At 39.5% G+C, this 13,251-nt stretch overlaps 1 protein-coding gene across 3 annotated transcripts in view; it reads left to right on the top strand.

The window, feature by feature from the left end:
* Positions 1 to 13,251, top strand: part of nvy (CBFA2/RUNX1 partner transcriptional co-repressor nervy) — a 159,884-nt gene that overhangs the window by 56,398 nt on the left and 90,235 nt on the right. For 2 of the 3 annotated variants that reach the window (XM_022066146.2, XM_087342878.1), the window contains one exon: positions 192 to 357. In XM_022066146.2, the coding sequence (XP_021921838.1) occupies positions 195 to 357 (163 nt within the window). In that variant the 5' untranslated portion in view covers positions 192 to 194. Of the gene's footprint in view, positions 1 to 188; positions 358 to 13,251 lie in introns of all 3 variants that reach the window. The other variant, XM_022066145.2, reaches the window with a different exon arrangement.

Below are 13,251 nucleotides of genomic sequence, written 5' to 3'. Positions count from 1 at the left end.
TTCTTAGATCTAAGAACTGAATTTTTAAATAATATTTATATGAGCTTTGGCTTCAAATGGTTGGGTTTATGTTTTTCAGTATGTTTCCTTTCACCTCTATTCCGTATGTAGGCCTGTTATCTAGGTTTTTCCTTGCAAGCAGCCGACAGTATTGTTCGTTCCAGCAGAGGTATGTTCTATGTTCGCAGCAGTAGATGGAACCGAAGTTGATCAAAGAGGAAGTTCCTGACCGTGACACTGGTTCTTCCAGCTGCAGCAGCAACAGCAAGGAGCCCCCCCGGGGTGGTCGCCAGCCCACACCACCGGCGCACTCCGAGGGAGGTGGGGGTCATGCTACCAGAACGCCCAGATCAAAAGGTAAGTTCGTCTGCCTGAGTTCTTTTGAATTCGTCTATTTAAGAAATTGCAGTTGAATTTTGCTTTAAGAAGCAATGGAGGCGGAACAAGTAATGCGGACTGAAGCGAAGTTTGTGTCATTAACTGTCGATCTTTAACAAATTGGAATAATTCCTGACTTACTTCAGGGAATCGTATTGTGGGCCGGTCCATCGTTATGTCTTCACCATTACGAGAAAATTAAGATGACGCAGTTAAAGTGACAGAGACCCGCGTCTTAAGACAGGAAGCGCCTTATACAACGAGAGAATTAGGACAGGATACTAAAAGTAAAGTAAAGTTTGTCCCACTATACGCCATGTAGGCGTTTGGGGTGAGTGGAGGTATAGCTCCTCTCTTCCTTGACCTCGGCACTAGATGGGGGTGAGTGGTCAGCATCACGCCCCGGCCGGCTTTACCCCCGGGAAAGGACCCCGGTACCCATTGTAGAGGAGGCTGGGTGGGCCCCAGAGCCGGTCTGGACGCAGAGGCTAGAGGAAAAATCCTCTGCCCCCGTCGGGGATCGAACCCCGGTCGTCCAGCCCGTAGCTAGTCACTATACTGACTGAGCTATCCCGGCTACTATTTAATTATTAATCAGAGAACAGGACTGTGTTTTCTCATAATATTTCTAAATTTTAAAAGTTTTTGACATTATTGGATATTATGACCATTTAATTCGTCGAACCATTTAAAGCTCAGTGGTAATTATATGTACCATCTGCTTTAATATTCAGTAACTACCTACTTTGCCGCCTGGGTGTATGTATGGGTGTCGTATGGTTTTTAGAATAAATAGCGATTATTTTCTTAAACAGCGTTTCCCAGTCGATATTTTGGAATGGAGATGGGGTTTGTTTTATTTGTGATGGGAAATTAATTTGTAAATACCATTTAAATGAACTTCTGCTTCAAAGATCAAGTTACTAAGTGTTATAGGACAATATCAGCCATTGTATAATATTACTTATTCTGATTATTTGTAAACACAGCCTGGTATTGAGATTACCTCTTTAACATAATCAGAAGTTTGATATAACGGTTAAGTATCCATTAGTTTATTACAGAAGAAGTTTAGACATTTTGTATTACTTCAACGAAACTCGGGGTTGAGTGTTTGAAAGATAAACCCATTAATGAAAAGAAAATTGGTTGGTCGCATTTTTAGCGCCACACAACTTGGAGCTTTCAATGTGATTACTTCTAGTTAAAGCTCAAGTCATTGTAGCTTTCAGATATGGGAAGTGAGATTAAGTAATGTAATTCTCTACCCATCTAACTAATAACGAAGACTAAAAAATCATCAGCCAATCTCAGAAAAGAGTAGTTGGCCCACATTATTTTCTCTTTAAATAGCTCAGAGCTATTTGCTTGCATTACTTGCTGGAGCCTAATCTCACGCGCGCCATTGGCTTCGGGAGGGGAAAAATGCAAATTATATATTTTGGTCGGTTGGAGAAGGCAGATAAGGTTCTGTCTGGGGGGGAGCGACGGGAAATAATAATAAGGGTGAAGTGGGGTTCGAGAATGGAACGTGCGAGGGAGGACAGAATTGTGAGGAAAGATACATAGAGGGGGGGGGGGAGAGAGAGAGAGAGAGAGAGAGAGAGAGAGAATAGCCGGTAGAAGAAACGCGCAAGGGCGTGTGACACAACTGTTTTTCCCAACGTTAATTTTTTTTCCAATTTGTTGATTGATTTTACGGTGTCATTTTGAGTTGTGTAACGTATTTCAGTACTGGTTTTGTTTGTCAATAAAATTATATTTGTGTAGTGTCTTGTTGAATTTACAGCTAGAGGTTATAAGAAATTTTACAAGGAAGGTGGCTGTCTTCTGGGATGTAGCGCCGTGTAGTCTAGTAGAAGTTTACCAACGTTTCGGAGGTCCTTGCACCGTACATCATCAGGGCGGACAGTGAACTTATACTAAACTACACGGTGCTACGACCCAGAAGACAGCCATCTTCTTCCCCTTGTTCTGTTTCGTTAAATAAGTGACTGTATGGAACTGAGGCTTTGTTGGAAAGTTAATTTTTGTAGTCGCCCAGATGGTCAGGATATTCCTCGCCCTTTATTTAACACAAGTGTCAGTACCATGGTCACGAGGTCCAGCCACTGGACCCTGTCCTGACCAATAATAGAAACGGCAAGTCATCTTTGAGAGACGTTTTCAAGTTACAGCGTTGCGTATTATACTCATTTTAGCCTATAATTGTAATACTAAACATGTAAGCGGAATTAGTTGACCCTTTGAGTCACGAAGTTCATCTACATAATATTTAAAAATTCAGCCCTGCCCGAAACGAAACACAACACTCTCCATGACAAAAGTAGTTTGGTTAACGTTGTTTAAGTAAATAATCACTGTTATTTCTGATAAACATATGAAACCAAAAATACATTTTTTGGACAAAATACGCAGTTACTGAGTGTTAAATCAGATGGTTCATATAGTTGCCACTGTGCTGTAAAGGGTAAAATTCTTAAGCGCGTATGTGTTCCTAAGCTCAGTAAAGAGAATGCACTAGTTCTTTTTATCAGTTTTAGCGCCTTCTTAATTTGGCGATTTTTGACGTTATTTGGTGCCGCGTTGTGAAACATACATCACGATATTCTAGCAAATCCGCCTTCTGTCTGACCACCATGAGCGCCACCCATCATTTCAAACCCTAGCTCCTCCTAACCACGGGAAGTAAATACGGATAAATATGTGTTCCTGTGACACACAGGTTGGATTAAAAGGAAACACATCCGAAGCAGGTGTAAAAAGGGGGGGAAAATCCATAACAAATAACACGAGGACGTGGTTGGGTGCCGATTTCGAATGATAAAATACGTGACGCCAACACGTGGATGTCATGTTGCTGATGTATATCTCCTCTTTCGGATTGTAACAGCTTGTGTATTTTTTTTTGTCCTGTAGACAGGACATCGCAGTTTGATAATGACTCCTCTGCCACATACTCTGGACCGGGGCGACTGTTTGTTGAGATAGAGTGATTGTGTCTTTAGTATGAGCGATGTTTCTTGACGGCTTCGTGTTTCTTTCTGAATCGTTCATTAATATCGAATAAAATATTTTCACGTCAGGTTCTGTCTGGTGTATTTTGGTTTATACCCATAATGCATTTGAAAACCATTGAAGGTGGCCATCAACTGATCAGAAAGTGGAGGGAGTACGTACGTTTTTACATTGCAAGCAGTAACTTATTACAACTTAACATTAACATTTAAAACTTTTATTTGTGTTTCTTTCGTGATAATTGTAGTGGAAACAACGTAAATTTTAAATAATTGTTTTATAGTTTCTAAGAAGACATGAGCGTCCTCAAAGCGGTTCGGAACGTTCAAAATGCCGTGCTTCTGTGTTTATAAGAGCCTACCATCAGTCCTTACCCTGAGCGAAGTGAATGCAGTCCACACCCTCAACATCTATTTTAATATTATCCTTCCATCTACATTGTTTTCCGTGTGGTCTTTTCCCTCTTCCCTTCAGAGTTTCCAACAAGAAGCTTGTAAATCATTCTTCATCTCTCCCGTGAGTACTACATGGCCATTAGAACAAGAAATTGTTCTGTCTGCCAACATGCTCCAGAATTTGATGTCGGAGTTTGGAATGGATCTGCGGTCCTTGAGTTGTTTACCTTCAATACAGTCTGTGGGTTTGATTTCGTTGTTTCATTTAATGACAGTCATCTTAGCCAAGGATCAAACAGGAAATTTCCTTTGTTGCGAAGTTGAAATTGACTTGGTGTCATTTTATTCTCAGGTGTTTGTCGAAAGGAAAGTGGGTTTTCTGAGAAACAGCTAATGAAAGACTCCATCGTGTGTTGCCATGGCAATTTCCCCTAAAGAAATGAGAAGGAGCGCGAGGCGTGTGCCATTTCTCGCCTTAAATTCCAGCTTAGAATCGGTAATGGTGTCCAGACGGCTGGAGGCCTTGTCCTCTCGCGCAGCGGTTACTTCGAGTGACGCCACACGCACAACTGCCAGCGATTTGCATTAGATCCAATCCATTCTTACGTCGTACCTTTTTCACTTTTTTTCTGTGAGAAATATGACGTATTTTATCTCCTCTGAAATCAGTGACCCGGAAAGATATTTATCAGGCAGAGCAAATCACGTACACGAAATACAGGCGTCTTTAATATAATATCTTTATTTGTTTTGTGCTGTCTTTGTCGCTTTGTTGTTAGTGCCACAGTCTTGAATGTTGGATTACAGCGTCAGGTTTGTAGTTTGGCTGTCAGGAGAGAAATGTTCATTTGGCCGTCTTACCCGGGCTCACGTTAAAAAAATAAACATAAAAACTCTTTACTTTCGTAGTTCACTGGTACTCTATGCAATAGGACACAGAGAAAAGATCAGATTAGATGCATCTTTAGTTGCTGTTAGCCATCTGGTCCTGGTTTAACGTGAGCAGCACATTGGGAAATAGGAAGTGCATTCAGAATTTTGTTTGGGAGATTTCACTCGAAGAAGCCTATTGCGAGAGTGCAATGCGCGTGAAAAGATGGACAACACTCAAAGGGATTTGAGAGAAATGGGATTCAAGGATGTGAACTGAAATATATAACTGGTTCAGGATAGGTTTTCGTAATGCCAAGGAATTTGTTGACGAACTGTACTTCTTGTCACAGTAAGTGTAAATGCCAACACATAAATGACAATAGTATGAATTATAATTTTAACAGATTTCTCCATGTGCATATATTTAAGTAATATTATATATGATTTTATGTAGAAGACAGGGAGTGGCTCACTTGGAAACTGAAGTAAATAATTTTGATTGCCTAAAGATAAGATTATTAATACGAAATCTGGAAAATATATTTGGTTAATGTTGAATTCCGTAGAATTGCTCATTCTCGGTTACAGTAACAACTTGTTGACTTCTCCCATTCGTGACCCCGTGTCCTGTCAGAGGGACAGAAAGTGTCACCAACTTGTATCACTGCTGATGGGGCGCGCACCCACTGTGGTGTACTTGGGGTTTGTTACGAGATGGCGCTGAGCTGGGGGCTGAGGTAAGGGGAGTTTATGATACGTCACAGATACGGGTGCCCCTATCCACCATGGCTTTGGTACAAAGACTGTCCCCCATCCCCTGTCTACCGGGTGTCCTTCACCACCCAGCCCCCAGAACCAACATCCCTCATCCTGTAATTCTCTCCTTCATTTAGCACAAACATTCTATGCTCCATCTCTTATTACAAGTGTGGACTGTCCCAGAATTACAGATACAATTGTAAATTAGTTCGAAACTTCTTCACTGTCTTTGTGCTGGAATTTCGGCTAGTGTCATACTGAAATCGTTGTAATACGAGGCTCATAACACTTGCAGTAGAGTCCCGATTACCCGATCTTCGGTTGTGTGGTGTTTCGTTTGATCGGACGTGCCGAAAGTTGTTTCGGGCGCAGATAGGCAGGTCCGTGCCTCGTCGGCGGTGGCAATGCCAGCAGCTGGTCGACAGACACCGCTCTTAAATCGTTCGGTCAAGAATTCCACGTCCTCACTTCGCTCCTATTTGTATGTAAGCTTGTGTCAGTTTGTGACGCACGAATCGACACGAAACTTTCCTCCCGCGGAGTTGGCCGTCGAAGACGGCAGGAACACTTGTTGACACCGCCGTTTTATCTGAGCACCGTAATCGTGAATCGTGTTAGATCGTGGTTCCGACACCAGCGATTATTTCCTGGCTTTCTTGTGGTAGATTCGTCTGTTAATTTCTTCATGATTGAGCGACATAATGTCCCTCTTGTATTTTATTTATTTGTGGCAATTTGTCCATCTTCTAAATGATAGAACTACAACGTTTCGAAATCTGAATTCTGCTTCCGTCTTCAGATAAGAAGGCGGGGGATGGGGGTTATTGGACAGAAAGCTTGTCTGCTGGTCCTTCCAATTGAGCTAGCCTTACATCCGACGCTCAGACATTACAGCATCCATCATCCAGCCAAATACCTCTGAAACGTCGGTCACTTCCCAGAAGGCTGGTCGTCATACAGTTCCATGTCATTTGCTTTCCTGTGGCACACCTTGAGATACGTGTGAGATGGCTCATCTGTGGACTGCAGCACCTAAGCTGGAGCAAATTGTTTGTGTCTGCTAAGTACACGCCAGCACGTGCTGCAGTTCATCCTATCGATCACTCGACTCACAATACATCGAGATGCAAGAAGAAGCAGTCCAAGCAAAGAGGGCACGCGCAAACCCTTCACCACGTACAAAAGGAAGTAGGACCTGTCATGGAGGTTGTGGAGCGGAAACATTTTCACAGCAGGAAGTGTGATCTTGAAGGAAATTAACGCCACGGACATACAGAATTAACGAGGAACAAATCTAACTCAGCAGAGAGCGTTGTATGAGAATAATGTTTCCGTACAGGCTGTGAGGTCGCGTGCATATCGCAGGTACGTGAAAAAGAAAATCAGAAAAGTAATATTTTTTAGAAATAAACAAAAATGGAGAATGTCTGTGTTTAAAGAATATACAATTGACATCATTCAAAGGAAAGGAAATAGTTTTATCGAGACATCATGCCCTTTGAGTCTCTTTGCATCCCTTTATAGCTTGGGAATAAATTGTTCCATTTTGACCAGTCTTGGTATAAACGTTATGCCATTGGAGGTCACCGGAATGTTGTACTGTTTTTATACAGCCATTAGTCGCAATATGACGGCCTGACGGCAATAGACCTAAAAATATGCAGCTTCTTTTAAGGCAATGTTTTGTAGAATGCAACACAAGAAATATCCATTTAGTTCCCAGTTTTACAGCGGTTAATAAAGAAACATTGGAGCTAGATGCGTAAAGTGTAGAGACAACTTATACAGACCGATTAAGGAACATACTGTCTCCATCTTCATTACTGAAGATGTGCGCGAGGGTTTTCTTACTAGCGTGCAAATGACCGATTGCCCGACTGGCAGAAATTCGATAAATTATATGTTTTTATCGAGCTATAAAATACATAACCGCAGCCAGAATATCGCATATGAACACTTTCGTCAAGTTTATATATTTTCAAAATCTATTTCCGCAAACCCTACTATAAATCCCCCCCCCCCCCCACTTTTGCGCTTAGGTATCACAGCTATTTTGTTCTGTGATATTTCCCCACAAACATTTGTGTTCCCTGTTTACAAAAATATGCGTGCCAGATGTTTTTTTCCCATCTCTAGGCGAATAATATAAATTGTTTGTATAATTTTCGAAATTCGACCGTTACTCCTTATATTCTTGATCCAATTGATCTCCTTGGCACGCTTTCTCAGACACACCCAATCGGGTTTTCTCTTCCAAAACGCATTAGCGATAGTGGAATCAGACGGAACTTAATTTGGAATTGACGACATTTCACGTTAATGCGGCTGTTTACTTAATAGACACATTTGACATGGCGTGATCTATTCTCCGTGTTCTGATTACCTTCTTTTCATGTTCCTTCAGTAAGTGGAATTTAACATTTAAAATTCCCATTTCCGACACGAGGAAGCAAAGCGTGATTGTGTGTCTTGTAATTCTATGCAGAAGTCTTGGCGTGTTTGCACTGGCGACTGTACGAAACTGTCTTCAGACCACGCGTTCATTCTGTTTGAAATTAATATTCAGTTTAAAATGGCCAGATTTATTCGTGGATATAATTATGGACATTGTTTGACCGGTTTGCATTCAAGTAGGTATGCCAATGGATGCGATTATTGCTGACACGACACGCCGTCTTCAACACATATGTGATGTGCGAATAATGCCACTGTGTGTAGTATTTTACTCTGTTTGTGATAGTACGAGATTCAAAAAACTGTTTGAAAGGGAAAACTTGGAAGATCTAACGGTAGATTATATGATAATATTAAAATAGTATAAAATAAACAGGATAGAATATAGTGATGCGGACTGGATTCTTCTGGTATTGAAAAGGGCTCAACGGAGGGGTTTAATGAACTCAGTAACGAGACTTAGAATTCCATAAAAGATGTAAAATTTCTTGACTGGTAAAACTGCTGTTAACTTCTCAAGAAGGACTTTGTTCCATGGAATTAGTTAGTGGATCTCTGAAATATAACCAACTCTCGTTGAGGTAATTTGTAAGAAAATTGGAATGCAAACTATTTTGTGTCACATCAACTTGACGTATCCATTTTGTGTAGGGACATGTTATGATTATAGGCTTGCTAGTAGCAGAAGTAATATTAAAACCTGCAAGGTCTAATTCACCACGCCAACGGTGGGAGCTTCGAATCATTCTTCTCCCATTTCTTACCGAGGGTTACAATTGAGTTATTGCTTTTTTTTTTTAGTTTTACGGATATGTGTTCTGCCGTACTTATATTATATAATGCAAAGCTTGGAAGCGTGGGCATAATCATGCCTTATTCCATAGTGAAAGTAGCCTGTCGGTGTGACAGTATAATGACCTCACGTCTTGTAATTTGTCGTCTGTGTCAACGTTTCTTCCTTCGCGTTCGTGATCAGTTATTAAATCATGTACGACTACCATCTTTGTTTGTCAAAATGGCAGTCGTAACTGGGTTTTACTCAGAGCTACGTAGCGGTGCAGGTCTAACTGTAAGTGAACCAGACTAGAGACGCATTTATGCTAAATTTAGGAAAAGAAATTACAGTTCTTTCGAAATAATCGTAAGACGTTGCAGAAGTCATGTCACTTATCATGTGTCGAGTTCTGTGTGTCCTGGGTTTAGATCTTGAGCTTGGGACCAACTATCATGACTGTGGGGCCTAGTGGTTTTCCTCCGTCTTTCCAGGAAAATGTTGAGGCAGTGCTTTAAAATAACGCACTACTACAGCCTTCACAAATTACCATTATTAATCACCCGATACTGGATGACCTACGTTTAAGTAAGTGAATAAATAAACAGACATGAAGCGGATCGTCTGTGTTCGCTAAGAAAAATAATAGTAAGCAAATAGCAACAAACACAAATATTTGCATATTTTAATGTAGGAATGTACGAAGTGAATTTTTATTTGACTCGTTATCTTCTGTAACAGATAGCTGTTAATTATCGATAAAAACTTACTCTGCATTATTATAAAACTGTTTAATCACTGTTACAGAAGCATCCTACTATTAGAACCTACATCAATCCGATCCATGACATGGCATTCACTTCCTACTCGTTTTTTAATGTTAGGTTCTTCATTAACCTCGTGTCACACTCAAAGTCAATTCTCATGTTTTAATTACTCTAAGGAGACTTCATGAAGTTTTATAAATCATTGAATTTGCCATTCATTCTTCTCATTTTTCCTGCTTCTGATACCATTTTTAACTTTATTTTCAAATATTTTCTTTTCCTAAATGCGTCAGAAATCAAGAGCTGAACTTCTCAATAGTAACAAAGCCATTAATGTGTTTACATTTTAGCACTGAGTTTCTAGGATTTACTTTGCCCGTAATTTTGTACCGAACCTTGCTTTATGTTTATTGATCGATTCGATGTAATATATAATATTTCAGTTTAAGATCAGGTACATTTCCAAAAGAATTTATCGGGAATCGTTACGTTACAATTTTCTCGATGCATTTTATTATATATTTTCCATATTCTGCCAAATAAGTTTTTCTATGGCCTTGGACACTCTATATAACTAGTGTTATTATTGTCGTGTGTATGTGTGTATTTATTTTTGTTAAATAAATCACCACCAAGTAACCATTAAAAGAAAGGCTACCAGGTTCTGTGTCTACTGATTTTCTTGGACTCTTCCAATAGTTTATTCTAGATCGAAGCAAAACAAATGACGTTACAAATACAGCGTGGGCCAATGTAAATTGTAAGCGCGTGCCACAGACGCTTTCTTTTGGGACTTGACATCTCGTTCAGGCGCATTTTAATTAATGTAGTAAGCTACTTTGGTATGTTTCGTCCTCAATTAAATTGATCTACAGTACTTATAATTAAATCCGTGTAATCTCTTAGATCCCTTTTTCTGTAAAATGGAAGGCTTGGTCAGTGTTAATTTATACATTGGAATCCGAACTGATTTTTTTATATAAATAATTTTATTTATGGAAATGAATTAATGGTAATCGAAAAACTACTGTAGTATCACCCTATAATGTTTAAGCTACTGTGATCGAAAATATCAAAATTTATTCAAAAATGTACGTCTTCAACACAATTCTCCGATTCAGTTTTCCCGAAGCGACACTACTTTACATAGGTTCATGAAATTCGGTATGGTAATATATCTTAGACAAATATGTAGCTTTTGTTAAGGTAGAAGTCTGTAACAGCATTTACTTTGATGGCTATAAGCAGCGAACAACCGGAAGTCTGAATGGAGATAGTCGATAAACACATTCGTAATTACGACTATCAGGTCTAGATGAAACTCAGGTAAGTCCACGTTGGTATTTCTTCAGGAGAAGCAACCAAAAACAACTTGTTTCTTGCTACAGACTCACAAATTATGTAAGTTTGTTTCCTACTTGTACGCTGTGTACTCTCTGTTATCTTAATTCGTTCTACCGTCAATTTGTAAGTCGATTTTTACTCCATATGAAAGAAAACTCAAAGAGTGGACTTAACCTGGTTGTTGCACTGACAGTTTATAATCATCGCGTTGTTTCGAAGCTTTCAGATATTTCGTAGTTGGAATCTACAGAGGGGTTGTAGTAAAATTTTGCATTGATATGTATTAATAAACCGCTTGTAAATTATAGTCCTTCCAAGCTTCACAATATAGTTAGTTAGATCAGTGGTATTTAACCTTTTTTGTTCGCGAACCCCCAGATATAATTTGTCTTCAACTTTGTATCCCCAAAGTTGTTGGTGTATAATTCAAGTTATACATAGTATATAATCTACATCTAAAATAAATTAAATAAATTACATTACTGATTATTAAGTGTTTATCATAAAATAATATATTTTTTTTTAAATTTCACGTAACCCTAAGATGTCTTCGCGTACCCCCGGGGGTGAGTTAGATGAATTTGAAGGAAAGTGGGCATTACACGTTCTTAGAGAATTTCCTGTAGCTTCGTACTTGAAACTGTCCGCGTGGATTCTACAGCAGAAGACAGCAGGAAATCCAGTCCGCCGCAACCTCCGGGTAGCGGGCACAAGAAGGTCTGAGGACCGATTTCGTTCGCTCGCTCACACGCCGACCGACCACTCGGCGGCCTTCAGGTGTTGCCGTTCCCGTCAAGTGTTTCGACCGCGCCCCACCCACCCGCGCATTAGCTCACACGCCCAAGCAGGCCAGCGTCAACCACGTCGACCGTGACAGCGACGTTAATTTCAGTCGAAACATTTTCAATCATGAGTAGCTCTTTTCGTCTTTACGACGTATTATTCGTAACTGCAGTTTAGGCTGTTGTTTGTCTTGGTCACCAGTACCGTTACTTAACCCCCTGAGGTTGTTCAATCACAATTTTTATTTCAGTTCTTATTGTGTTACAGATCGAAATATATTTTACTGCGAGATATTATAAGTCACACGAGTAATTTCTAGGCCGAGATCGATTGCATATATCGATTATTACCCTTCATGTCAGGAGCACATCTGCTCCATCCGCAACTTGGGGCATAATGACAAGTAACCAACAAATTTCGTATTATTAGACGTGAGAAAACATATGATTTAATTAACAAAGGTATTTTTTCCTCAAAGTTGCCTCTTTTTTATTATTTTATTACTGTTTTGGAGAAAGTTTTTGTTTGTATGAAATTTTAAGCAGTTACCAATAAGACATTTCGAAGGAATCACGAGCGTTAATGATTCATGTTCCGTCATCGAACTTGACATTTCACTTATAAAATATGTCAATAAAGTATTCGTGGCATTTTTAAAATATCCTACCATTCCAGAATTGTCCAGGAATAGTATAAAAACTATTAAATACCTCAGAATGGCCTGTTAATGTGCTGAGAACCCATCCCGAGACTTCTTGGGCACGAATCTATTGACCGTGAACAGTAAATTCTATCTGCAACAAGGGACCATTATAAAATTGCAGTGAACGCGTTTTATAATTATGCGTGTTCGATCATTGTTTATTAAATCGCTACGTGATTGATCTATTATGAGATCTCACGTGCTGGTTTTAGGCAGCAAATACGCTGGAGGTATTGGCTGTAACTTTGCAACACACACACAGGCGTAACAAAAAATCAAAAAGAAAAACTTTCAATTCTCGTTTATGTGGTTACATTACAATAGCCTCAACAAACCATTTCGGTTTTTGAAGCAAGCAGGTTTGTTTTCACAGCCGGCCATCGTGTTTTATAACCACTGGAGCGACTGAAAGAAACAGTAAAAAACGTCAATAAATTCGATAGCGTGACTTTCAGAATACAAACCAGAGCCTACGTGTCATTAGTTTGCTCTGCAAGCTACACACAGGGAAGCAATTAACATATTTAACTAATAGTTAGTTGAAATGCAACGGGAAGTGATTTACTTTTCGTATCGTTATCTATTTTTGCATTTGAAGATAATATTAAATTATATTTTGATAAATAAAGGAATCTTTTACCTCTCTAAAATTTTGATCGAATCCCAGATGGGTAAATGAATGTACATTGTCTTAGTATTCTGTTTTTCCTTTGTTCTATGCAAATATAGACACTGCAGTGGGCCGATCCACCGACTAGTGACCCTAAAACTGTATAAAATATTTGTAATCACAATAGAAAAAGTTATTTTTTATGATGAAGAGTTTGGATGACGTGATTCTTGGCGTTGAAGCAGAATTTCGAATGATAGGTTACAGAGATGTGGGGTAATCTGAATGTTGATGGAATCATGTGAGATTTTTATGATGGTGCAATAGTACACTGTAGCTTTCATTCAGCCTCGTAACTATAGCCTTTCCTAGTAAGACCTTACACCGTGCATGTA

Source organism: Zootermopsis nevadensis, unplaced genomic scaffold, assembly GCF_977971745.1.
Source record: "Zootermopsis nevadensis isolate Lab colony 2312 unplaced genomic scaffold, Znev_1.0 Znev_ptg000004l, whole genome shotgun sequence".
In the NCBI taxonomy this organism is placed as follows: domain Eukaryota; kingdom Metazoa; phylum Arthropoda; class Insecta; order Blattodea; family Termopsidae; genus Zootermopsis; species Zootermopsis nevadensis.
This window is presented reverse-complemented; position numbering and strand designations above follow the sequence as displayed.